Here is a 13,541-nt window from a genome sequence, read left to right as displayed (position 1 = left end):
TCTGAGCTCATCTACTTCCGGCATCTTTTGCATTCTCAATTTTAATTGCTCTACCACTGGTGGCTGCACTTTCAGTTGCCTAGGCCCCAAGCTCTGGAATTCCCTCCCTCTGTCTCTCCATCTCTCTCCCTCATTTTCCTTCTTTTAAGGCACTCCTTAAAACCTACCTCTTTGACCAAGCTTTTGCTCATCTTACCCAATATCTCCTTATGTGGCTCAGATTGATACTATGTTTTATAACATTGTTGTGAAGCATATTGGGGTGTTTCTTACATTATAGGCATTTTATAAATATAACTTGTTATTGTGAAGTTCTCCCCTGTCCCCAAACACACACAGCACCCACGTTGTGCCTTAACGACAATATTTGAAGGTAAACCTCAAAACTTGCACTGATGCGGCCTTCTACTATCCAAAGCAATCTTCCTTATAGCTTCTGTGATTGAGTTTAGCAATTTAATGCCAATCTAGGTTCTATTACGGTTGCTGGAACCCCATACTCTCACATTTCTGCCCAGTTTCATTTTGCATTGGAGCCTTTAGTCTGGGCAGGATTCAAACCAGATCCTAGGCAGTGCACAATCTAATCACCAAACATATCTTCATTTTAAATATGATATTGATTGCCAAAATAGCAATAGGTAGTAGACAAACTTAAAAACAGATTCACTTAACATGCTCATGGCAGTTTAGCACAAAAAAAAAATCAGATTCAATGTTTTCTGGCTGTAGGCTTAATTTTTTTTTTTATATATCACCAAGACATTTTCAGACCTGCTCAACTGCTAATAAATCTTCAGGATTAAACTTTGAATACTGCCTTGTCTCATTTTCAAAAACATAGATTTCAACACCACAGATAAGGTTGGCGAAGCATAACATTTCTGAGAACTATCCCAATGGCTATTTTTCTTTCATTTAAAATTTACTAAAAGATTGCATTCTAATCCCATGAGCCAACCTGGAATTCAGCTTCTACGTTATTCTGTTATCAAACCTAGACAGAAAGTCATACCATTTCCATACTATTTTTCTCCCATCCCACCTCCATTCCCACCTACAGCCTCCACAAACCACAAAGGATACTTCCAGGCATTATGTATCAGAGTAGCTTTTAAACTTCTTTTATATTTTCTTCTTCATTAAATAAATGCATTTAAAAATCAAATTTGAATTTTTACATTGGTTACAGTGAAAGGGTATACAATTTGCAAAACGTCATTACAGTGAACTACTTGGGCAGTTAATTCACAATGTGCTAGCACATATTGAACCTCCTGATGTCTGCAGGAAAACAGCCTCCTCAAAGAACACCACTGGCTGACAGCTCACAAACCACTCCCATTGACATAGGATCTCAAAAAAAAAGACCCACATACCTGTCTGAAACCCTGTAGTACCGACTGGAACACACTCCACACCCTACAAACTGACAGCAGCTCTACCTCTCGATGGTGCACCTCTTGGTTGAGTACAAGCATCACTAACTGAGCCAAGTAGTGAAGTTCCAGGTTTCAAACTTCCACAGAAAATCTGTACAACCCTCAACTGCTTGAAGACCGGCCAGGGAAAAAGTGGCCACTTGTTCTAGTGGAACATGAGGAACAGCTTAAAATTGTGGCTGTGACCATCCAAGTCAGATCATCGATCAGATCCATTCCTGGTAGCATCACAACCATTCACCTCAACATCAAATTATAACTGCTTCCAGAGCCATATAAATAAAGAACAATCACAATATTTTGTGTTCAAGCTATAATAGCTGTGTACTGATATCTTCAAGTAATAGCCCTCTTTTCCAGTTGTATCAGAATTAGATACACAGGGCCAACAACATTCCAAACCATGTCCAAAGAGGTCAGCTTGGCAAGCTGATGGACCAATAATTAGAAACAATTACACAATAAACAAAGGAAAGCCAACTGCTGTTAACAATATTTGTTTGAAGAATTTAACATTTACTTTTTAAAAATGTTCAAATGAATGAATGAGTTAAAATGTATAAAATTAAGACTTCCAGTGTTGTCAAGTAACATGTTAACCCATTCCTTTCAAATCAACGATCTTGTGCTACCTACAACCCTCCCCACACACCACCACTGCCATCCCCCAACCACCACCCACACACACCTTTTAGCAGCCAATTTAGGTCCAAGTATTACTCAATTATGGTCTCATTTGAATAGAAAAGGTTACACAGGGCTCTCTTAAAATTCTAGCCTGTTCTAGTTGTTTGCTGCAAGGCTAGAAAGGCCATGTTCCATCAACTATCTAGCATAGATGTCCAACTTCCTTTTATGGACCTCTTATTCAAATGTTCTGCTGAAATTTTAAGAAATGAATTGTACAAATAAAGCCTGGAGATCACAAAGGCATGAATGAAGGTTACAACAGTGGTGAGGTTAAGACAGAGATGGTGATGGAGAACTTTTGAGATGGACGTGGCCAATTTTGGGGATGAACTGGATGCGGGGTTTGAAATTTAGTTGAGGGTCAAGTAGGATTGTCAGTATACTGTCAGGATAGGCAAATCTCTCAATGCTCTCTTACTTCACACAAATTAACATTAGTATTGCTGAAAGAAGAGACAATGCTGTTGAAGCTTTTCACCATGCACTCATTGGGACAGATTCACAACAACATAAAATCTCAAAGGGAACAACAATTTCTCATTTATTTAGTGTAAATTGTTGTTCCCTTTGAGATTCGCTATTCTTGAGAATCTGTCCTGAGGAGTGCAAGATGAAAAAGCTTCAACAGCATTGTCTCTCTTTTTCAGCAATTCTCAAGTTCTGCACAGCCAAGCGAGCAAATTAACATTAGTAATTGTACCTCAGAGAGGCACTTAAAAATAGGTGAGCTGCACAGTGTTGAAGACAATTTCGATCTGACTTGGTCAATATTATTTCAAAATTTCCCTAAACATTTTTTTAATTGTAGCCACTTCCTCCTGAATTAAATACAGATTTAAAAGCCTTGGGTTCAATGGTTTGTATTTTTCAAACTCTTCTATTAACCTGTATGATGCAATTTTGTAAAAGCCAGAGGCTGCTGCAGAAAAAAAGTGGACAATTTTGATACTGCCTACAAATAACTCTATCTTAAGCTTTTACTGAATTGAACAAAATTATCTTGCAACATTCCATAGCACACATGTGCACTCAATGTAATCTGTTCATCCTGCAAACTTATGAGAGCTTTGTTCCAATAGAGGAAAACTAGATCTCAGGTGAGTTCAAAAGGCAATTATATCCAATAGTAAAGGAAAGTCAAGGTATTGGTTAAACTGTTCATCTGTTGGTGGAAGCTACTGCTAAATACAATCCACAAATCACATTTCTATATATTACACAAAAGTACAATCTTTTGACTGCCGCTGGGCACCATACAGGAATCAGCATCACTCTACAAAATCCGAAGGTCACCCCTGGTCAACCCCTGGGTTGTACCCCAGTGACCAACACTGGAGGAACTTGAGAGTGATGAAGATCATGCAACTGAAAGAAACTTATACAGAACAGGTCTCTGTTATACATCCGCTGTGAGATGGCAGTGCCCAGCAGGGTGCTGATGATTACAGTTTACTTGCTGTATCTTTTTGGGAGTCTTAACAAAATGGGGCAGCACAGGGGTAAATCAGATTGTACATTCTGGAGGTCAGGCTTTTCTTTTGAGTGATTCTCATGGTCCCTTAAAGCTCTACTGCTAAACTTGGTCACATAAGACACAACCTGAGAACACAAGTCAGTTGGTCTGACACCAGGAAAGCTTTGCAATTCCTAAGAAATTCTGAAACTGGTTACTGGCTTAAACTAGGAAAAAATATCAAAACATGAAACTAAATCAAAATGTTAACTCTGTTCCTTCCTCCACAGAGGCAACCTGACCTGCTGTGTAATGGCAGCATTTTCAGTTTTTATTTCTGGTTTTCAGCAGTATTTTGCTTTCATATTGTAATGATTTATAATGCACATTGTAGAAACAAGAAGCAGCAAGCAATATCAGAATTTCAAAACTTGTGAACCATGTATCAGAATGCATGATAAAACCTCGCATATGAACTGGAGCAAATTCCCAGCAGGAAATTGCAGAATCCAGGGTCTCTACTCACCAAAAAAACATGTCTAGAAGCTCATAGGCATTTTGTGGAGAAGGAACTAAGAATGTAGCCAAAAGTGAAGCTGTTTGTCTTTAGAACTTGGGTGGGGTCAAAATAAAACACAAATCACCCCACCAAATATGCAAAAAAGTTTTAAATGTCAGTGACAATGGAAATGATTTTGCCAGTACATGAAGTCTATTTGTTAATTGTATGCATAATTGAATGAATTAGGAAGAATTATGAAAATAGAAGCTAGCCAGTATCTTCTTGAGCTTTCGGGGATGTGGAAATGACAGACTTAAGTCCACTGAACCCAGTCACTTCCTTGAATACGATATGTAGGCACAGTAAATACTCAGCAGTGAATGGAAAAACATGAAAGTCATTTTTGATATTATTGAAAGGCAAGACGATTCAATTAAGTTATGAAAAGCAATCAAAATAATTTAGCTACAGAATCAGTAGCACTCCTGCCTCTGAGTCAGAAGGTCTGGGTTCAAGGCCCACTCCGGGACTTGAGCCCAAAAATCAAAGCTGGCAATCCAGTGTGATACCGAGAGTATGCTGCAGTGTTGGAGGTACTATCTTTCACTTGAGACATTAAACCAAGGCCCTGTGTGCCGTCTCAAGTAGACATAAATAATCCCAGGGCACTACTCAAAGGGCGGGGAGGGAGGGGGAAAATCAACATCACACAAACAAATTATCTGGTAATTATCACATTGCTATATGTGCAAATTGGTTCCGGTGCTTCCTGCAATATTTCAAAAAATACTTAATTGGCTCATAAATGCTTAGGGGTGTCCTGAGTTTATGAAAGGTGCTATATTAAGGTTAAGTCTTTTTTATTCCTTTTCACAATATTCCTAGTTAGCCCAGACATGTGATTATTGATTCCAGATGATTTTTTAAAACATTGCTGCAAATTTTTATCATGTCCACATATTTGCAAAACATATGTATGCAGTATTTCTTTAAACAATCCTGCAATGTATTAATTGACAGAAATAACACAATCCATTGTTGAAAACAAGTATGCAGAGGTTTTGAGGAGGGAAAAAAACGTAATTATAGCGTAATGCACCAGTATGATGAAGGACTATCAATGTGTGAACACAGGAAATATTTGTGAACTTAAAACTTTATCACAGTTGCAAAAAGTGCTCCAGTTAGAAAACATATGTTTCTTCTCTTTGAAACATCTTGGGAAATTAAATGTGTTTATGTCATGATATAAATGTGTATTATTGCTCTTACTGTTGTATTGACTGCCACTGTTTCAGCCCTTTACAATAGATTTTACACAAATGTCAGAACGGAATGCTTAAACAGTCAAGCCACACTGCGTAATTGCATTATGCAAATCCATGGAAACAGATCTAATGAGGTCATTTCTGCTCTGTTTATGCAGAATAAATATTGTTTGAGGTGTTTTCAACCCCATCAACTTATGGGCACCATAAGTAACTTATAGTTTTTTGTCAAATGTATCTTTCTATACAAGCTAAAAAAATGTATAAACTCCGCACAGCTTTCAGCCCCCAATATTAAATTCGAGGGAAAAAAGTCATACGGTAAAATACTTACCAAATAGACTACTAGAATGGTGTTGTTTAGATAAAGGCTTCAACTCATTTGATCCCCATGCGTGACGTTTGTAATTTTCCCAAGCATGTTTCATCATCTACAAAACATAATGGAATGCTTGGTAAATTCCAATACAAACAGGTTTTATCCAAATTATTATACAAAACATAGAACAATACATTGAATTTTCTAGGCCAGTCATTTCTTCTCCACACACACTAAATCAAAGCATGTTTAACTAAATATTTAGAATCTGTAATTGATGCATGTTTGAAAAAACATTACTTTTAGTATAAGATAAAAAGTATTCTAGCTCTAGAAATTGAATTTTTCTTTAAATGTTTAACTTGTATAGTTTCCAATTTTTGAATTGCAATATGCAAGTAAAAGGGTAAAAAAAGTTGAAATGGCTTTTCACCAACTTTAAGCTGAACTACAAATGCACGTAGAGAAAAAAGTGAATTCCAGACTCCAGTATAGAAAATTTTCAACAATAACGAACTTAAATAAATTCAGGTAACTAAAATAAAGCTTTTTTATATTTGTTCTCTAACACAAGCAACGCTGGCAATTGTCCACCTCGAATTGCCCGTGAAGGTGACTATGCTTGTTTCTTGAACTACTGAAATCCCTCTCCTATGAAGGGGAGGTACATATTTCCAAGACACTGGTCAGCAACATTGAATTAACAGTGAAGTATGTCCAAGTCAGGATGGTGTAAGATTCAGTAGGAAATTTGGATCAGATGGTATTCCCAAAAGTGCATCTTCTCAGTGGTAGTGATCAGAGAGAAGGAGATTCTGTCAAGTCATCTTGATGAGTGGATACAATGCAAGCTTTTGGCAACATATTCTGTCAGCACTGTGGTGCCAGTCATACAGGGGACAGGTACAGACTTCATGGCAAGGAGCAATTCTGGAATTTTCATGAGTACCAAAGACAAAACACAATGCAAGTTGTGATGAGACTCCCTTCCTTCCAGTTTGGCTAAATAAAGCTGGATCAAGGGAAAACTGTCTAAGATTATATGATTGGGGGTTGTGGGGGGAAGCCTCAACAAAAGCTTTGATTTATATAGCACCTTTAATGTAGTAAAATATCCCAAGATGCTTCGTAGGAGTATCATAAAACAAAATGCAACATCAAACCAAATATTGGGTCAGATGACCAAAGGCTTGATCAAAAAGAACAGTTTTGAGGAGCATTTTAGGGGAAAGGGAAACAGAAAGATGGGGGAATTCCAAAGCTCAAGACCCAGGCAGCTGAAGACAGAGCAATTAAAATCAGCAAAATTCAGGAAGCCAGGATTAGGGGAGCTTAGATATTGGTTGGGGGGGAGGGGGGGGGGCCTTGTCTAATTGGAGGTTAAAATTGGTACAACTGCAAGAGAGCAGGTAGATTGAGGAGTGAAGGGTTGGGGTAGGGAGTTGGTAGTGCAGAGCACTTAAAAGTGGAGAAATGGAAGCACGCCTGATGATAGAAGAGAGGGGTCTTGGTGGGTAAAGAAAAGGGAAATAATACACATGCAAGTGGACCCAGGACAAGTTTTTTTTCCAGAAGCACACAATTCATGTCAGGAAGATATTCTGGAACTTCTGCAAGAACACAAAATGCAATAGGCTGGTTGCAGTACAGCAGGTTGTCCTGAAATTGACTTCCAGTCTGGCTAGATAAAGCTCAATTAGCAACAAATACAGAAGGTGTGTGAATGGAAGCAGTCTCATACGTAACTTGTCAAACACAGTTTGGTGATCTTGGACTGTCAGGTACCAAATTTTGAGTTCTGCACCAATCTATTTTACGGTAAGGATGCAGCTGGAACAAGACCAAAATGACAAAAAAAACCTTATTGCTGACTTGCTGTCCAAGGCCCAGCTTCTGCCATTTTTGAGGTATTAATTTCCTTCCGGAAAGGACACGTGCCTCATTAACCAATATGATTTCCATTTGGCAAAAAATTTAATTTTTTTTTAAACTATTTGACAGCTCTGCCTGCAGCTTGCTATAACCATTCCTCCCCCTTCAATAATGCTCTTCGCCTCTTCCCCACATCACCCCCACCATTCACCCCAATCAATCCAGCCTCCAGTTTAGTAATGACTTGCTGCATGTCTGTGGATGACCCACCTGATTTTCCTCCCCAAAACAGCAAATCATCCATCAACACTCATAATATGCTAGCAGCCTGCCAGTTAAATGCAAATGAAGTACAATCAATCATCAATCAGGTTTGGGAACTTCTTGCAGGCAACACCATCATTCTCTGCACCAACATTTAACTGAAATTATCCCCTCTTGGTAGTTTATCTACAGACAAGCATGCCAGGTCAAATAATCCTACAATTCTCTACTGAAATTCTACAATTATGACCTGCTGCTCATCACTCCCATAATGATCTATATAGAATGGAGCTGCAAAATTAATGTATCTTCCTTAAACCCAGCAGATTTAGTGACATATGAACATATGAATTAGGAGTAGGCCACTTGGCCCCTCAAGCCTACTCTGCCATTTAATAAAATAATGGCTGAATAGATTGTAGCTTCAGCTCCACATTTCCATCTACCCGCTATAACCTTTCATTCCCTTGCTTATCAAGAATCTACCTCTCAAAGACTGCTTCCACCGCCTTTTGAGGAACAGAGCTCCAAAGACTCTCAACACAGAGAAAACATTTCTCTTCATCGCTGTCTTAAATGGACCACCCCTTATTTTTAAACATACACCCCCTAGTTTTAGATTCTCCCACAACAAACAACATCTTCTCTACATGCACTCTGTCAAGACCCCTCAGGATTTTATATGTTTTAACCAAGTCGCCTTTTACTCTTCTAAACTCCAGCAGATACAAGTCTAGCCTGTCTAATCTTTTCTCATAAGACAACCTGCCCATTCCAGGTATTAGTCTAGTAAATCTTCCCTGAACTGTTTCCAATGCATTTACATCCTTCCTTAAATAAGGAGACCAAAACAGTACACAATATTCCAGATGGCACCTCACCAGTGTCCTGTATAACTTAAGCACAACCTCCCTATTTTTGTATTCAATTCCCTTCGCAATAAATGATAACATTCTATTAGTTTTCCAAATAACTTGCTGTACCTTATTATGATCCCAGCTGAGGTTTCCCATGAACAAGCCTGATCCCAGCATGGAACCCGGCTTGAAAGATCCTAACTTTTATTTTATTTGTTTAGATATGTGGAGAGTAACCACCGAACAGAGGCACAGGGGGTCAGTTGATGAACTTTTAACAAAAGAATAAAACATTTATTCAACAAGAAAAGATGAATTAATTACAATACTACTTCACGCACAACCATACCTTTGCAGGTGTATACAGATTTGTAAGGATAACACAATTTACGAAAGCTAACTTATGATATAATGTTCACCCTAAGTACACAGTCCATGTAAACCTATGGTACCCTGTGGTCAGACACACCATACTCTGAAACCAAGTGACAGATGTCACCTCAACCAGATGCTATGGATCTCTCCTCAACTTCCCCAGACACTTGTTACACCATGAGCCAACCAGTGTCACTGAACTCCGTCTTTCACATGAGGGTTTCCAATCTCCACTCTCCAAAAACTCGCTTTGGAATCTTTTCCCAAACCAACGCTTTCTCTCAGACGCCTTCCACAAGGGTTCACCTTCAGGGTCTCAAACTCTCCGTCCAATGTTTCTCTTCACTAGATTACCACATGCATTCAAACTGTACTTCACGTACTCTCTCACCAACTCAGCCATCAACAGTACACCACTGTTTCACACACCCATAGAAAAGAGTTACAGACCTTCAACCATATCTTTGGATTTTCTTGCCTCTTGCAAACTGTTCTTGCTTTAAATCAGCTTTCTGCAGCTTTTGTCTCTTTAAATTTGAAGCTTCGAGCCTCCCTCTTTGCCTCACTCTTAACTTCACTTAACAGGACCTTTTCCAGGTTCCTGTCCTTCCTTTGGCTAAAAGATCTTCTTTAGACTTCCCTGTCTTCCACTCCCTTGGATTTTTGGGGTATTTCGTTAGCTTGAGACTGGCTATCTGTCCCCTTTGCTCCCATCTCTCCTGGCAGCAACTCTCAGAACCAACTGCACTCAAACATCTTCCAAAACAACTACTATTTCTCTCCTGTGTGTCTGTGGGAGGGACCCGCCCCTCTGGCTCCCTGTTGCTAGGCAACAGTTCAATCCTTCTACCCCTGTATGTTTACCTTTATTGGAGTTTAAAACTCCTCATTAGAAATGCAATAGCCTTTTTCAAGTGAAACTAAAACTCCATTTGACCTTTCTTAACACACAGATACAGAAATATAAATCAAGCTTAAACATTAAAGCTAAAACTCATTCCTAACACCCACAAATAAGAATATATTTTACTTAAACTATCTCTATTTCCTAAGAGCCTGCATACTAACTTTTCACAATTCATGCACTAGGACACCTAGATTCCTCTGCATCTCAGAGCTTTGCAAACTCTCACCATTTGGATAATATGCTTTTTTTCACTTTTCTGTCAAAATGGACAATTTCACATTTTTCCACATTATACTCCATTAGCCAGATCTTTGCCCAATCATTTAATCTATCTATATACTTTAGTAGCTTCCTTATATTCTCTTCACACCTTACTTTCCTACCTGTGTGATCAGCAAAAATAACAACCATCCTTTCAGTCCTTTCATCCAAGTCATTTATATAAATTGTAAAAAGTTGAGGTCCCAGCACGAATCCCTGTGGCACACCACTCGTTATATCTTGCCAACCAGAAAAGACCCATTTATGCTGACTCTAAGTTTCCTGGTAGCTAGCCAATCTTTTATCCATGCCAAAATTTTACCCCCTACACCATAAGCTTTTATTTTGCACAATAACTTTTGGTGTAGCACTTTATCAAATGTCGTCTTGAAATCCAAGTATAGTACATCCACTTGTTCCCCTTCATTCACATATGCTACATCTTCAAAGAGCTCAATAAAATGGTTAAACATGATTTTCCTTTCACAAAACCATGTTGACTCTGCCTGATTACTTTGATTTTTTCCAAGTAAAAACATCTTTAATAATAGCTTCTAAAATTTTCCCTATGACAGATGTTAAGTTAACTGGCCTGTAGTTTCCTGCTTTCTGTCTCCCTTTTTGAATAAAGGAGTTACATTTGCTAATTTCCAATCTAATAGAACCTTCCCCGAATCTAGGGTATATTGGAAAATTAAAACCAACTCGTCAACTCATCTCCCTAGCTGCTTCTTTTAAGACCCAAGGACGAAGTCCATCAGGACCCGAGGACTTGTCAGCCTGCAGATCCAACAATTTGCTCAGTACCACATCCCTGGTAATTGTCATTTCATTGAGTTCCACCCTCTTTCATATTTTCTGATTTACAGTTTCTTCTAGGACGTTATTTGCATCCCCTACAATGACCGGTGAAAAATACCTGTTCAGTTCATCTGCCGTCTCCTTATTTTCCATTATTAATTCCCAAGGCTCACTTTCTATAAGGCCAATGCTCACTTTGTTAACTCTTTTCTTCTTTAAATATCTATATGGCAGCATTTTCCCATTGGTGAGCAGGGGGTGGGGCCCGCCCACCGACACATAAAATGACGCATGGTGACATCGGGCGGGCATACCAATGTCACCGCATGTCATTCAGATATTCATTTTGGCAGGTGCACAGCCGAGTTGGCTACGCGCCTGCTGAACTATCAATGGCCAATTAAGGCCTGTTATAAAGTAATTAACTGAGCTGCTCATCCAACCTTTAGGTTGGTGGGCAGGCAAAGAGGCCAGGCGGCCTTCGTATTTTTCATGAAACCACATCCACAGGCAGGATGAGGTTTCATGAAGGGTTTATTATTTAAATAAAAATTTTTGAAATAAATAATGGACATGTCCTAGCTCATGTGACAGTTTCATATGAGGGGACATGTCCTTAAAGTTTTTTCCCCACCTTTATTCAAATTTCCAGAACTTAAACAAATCTCCATGAGGCACCTCGATGCTTCAGGGAGATCTCTGCACTCTTTCCTGCGAAAGAGTGCAAGCAATCACTCAGGGAACCCCCCCACACCCTCCGCCTGCACTAGGAGCGCTCAGCGCTTCTGGGTGTGTGTCACGATGTTCGAGCCTTAATTGGCCCGCCCATGTAAAATGGCAGCGCAAACCCGATTTGGGGCACCAATCGGATTCGCGCCCGCCCCTGCACAACCCCCGACGAAGGGAATTTCTGGCCATAGAGACTCTTACTATCAGTCTTGAAATTTCTAGCTAGCTTTCTCTCGTACTATAATTTTCCCATCCTTAGCCATATTTTAGTCATTCTTTGCTGTTCCTTTATATTCGGTCTAAGCTTCTGACCTGCCACTCATCTATGCGCAATTATATGCCTTTTCTTTGAGTTTGATACTATTATTACGGCCCGATTTCTCCTCTCACTACCCACCAGTAAACAGAAAGGCCTTTTGGATTTCTGATTACCTCAGGTGGGGGTGGGTTTTCCACAACCCTTCAATTTGGAGTTATCCAATCCTCTAGTAATAGCCCCACAGCAAACTTGAGATAAGGTAAAACAAGAGGGTTGGTTTATTTTACATACACACACAAAATGCAAGGAAAGGGTTTCACAAGGTCCACCAACTTTTGCACGTGTCTCAGTTAATAATCCAGAGGTTATTACCTTTGTGGTTCTGTTTTTTTAATTTGGTGCCTAGCTTCTCATACTGGCTGTGCAGAACCTCTTTCCGAGTTCTACCTATGTCATTGGTACCTGCATTTTCATTAATGGGAGGTGGACATTGCTGGCTATGCCAGCATTTATTGCCCATCCCTAGCTGCCCTTGAGGTGGTGCTGAGCTGCCTTTTTGAACCACTGCAGTCCATGTGGTGTAGGTACATCCAGGTGATGATGTTCCCATTTGTCTGCTGCCCTTATCCTTCTAGATGGTAGTGTTCATGGATTTGCAAGGTGCTGTCTAAAGAGCCTTGGCAAGTCCTTTAGTGCGTCTTGTAGATTGTACACACTGCTGCCACACTGCATGGGTGGTGGAGGGAGTTAATGCTTGTGGATGTGGTGCTAATCAAGCGGGTTGCTTTGTCCTGGATGATGTCAAGCTTCTTGAGTGGTGTTGGAGCTGTAGTCATCCAGGCAACTGGAGGCTATTCCATCACACTCCTGACTTGTGGATTGTGGACAGGCTTTGGGGTGTCAGGAGGAGCGTTATGGGCCACAACGATCGGCTCCTCCCCCTCTCACTGCAAGTTCCTCTCCAACCCTGAGCAGATGTCCCAAATCCTGGCACCAGACAAGCAACACAGCTGTCTGGACTCCTGCTCCCCCTCATGGCTGCAGAGAACAGTTTCAATCCCCCTTACTATACTGTGCCCCTCTCCTACCACCACATTCGTTTTTGCTCCCCCAACGTGGTTTCCTTTACCACAGTGCCATGATTAATCCACTCATCTACCCTGCAGCTCCCACTCTCATCCAAACAAGCTGAGCGCCTCAAACCTACTGGACAATTACAAAAGCTGAGGCTCCTGCGCTCTTGCCCTCTGGGTCCCCTTACCTGGCTCATTCACAGTCATGCCCTCTTGTCCCTGACCAAATCTGAAGGCCCTATCCTCAGACATATGACAGCACCCTGATACATACATCCAGGCAATTTTCTCCCTCCCTAATGTGTCGCAGAGACTGCAGTTCAGCCTCCAGCTCATTGACTCGGAGTTGAAGCTCGAGCCGTAAGAGAATGCCAGTCCTAGAAATATCTGAAAATATTACGATCTGCAAAGAAATACTTCCTTTGTCGGAAAGTGAAAGATTAGATTGAGTCACCCACCAGCATGAGAA

The 13,541-nt window shown here is 40.1% G+C and overlaps 1 protein-coding gene across 1 annotated transcript in view; it reads right to left on the bottom strand.

Moving 5' to 3' along the window:
* man1a1 (mannosidase, alpha, class 1A, member 1) overlaps window positions 1-13,541 on the bottom strand; it is a 517,794-nt gene that overhangs the window by 321,070 nt on the left and 183,183 nt on the right. Inside the window, exon 2 of the mRNA XM_041187990.1 lies at window positions 5,690-5,786. Within this exon, the coding sequence (XP_041043924.1) occupies window positions 5,690-5,786 (97 nt within the window). The remainder of the gene's footprint in view (window positions 1-5,689; window positions 5,787-13,541) is intronic.

This window comes from Carcharodon carcharias, chromosome 5, assembly GCF_017639515.1.
Source record: "Carcharodon carcharias isolate sCarCar2 chromosome 5, sCarCar2.pri, whole genome shotgun sequence".
Lineage (NCBI taxonomy): Eukaryota > Metazoa > Chordata > Chondrichthyes > Lamniformes > Lamnidae > Carcharodon > Carcharodon carcharias.
This window is presented reverse-complemented; position numbering and strand designations above follow the sequence as displayed.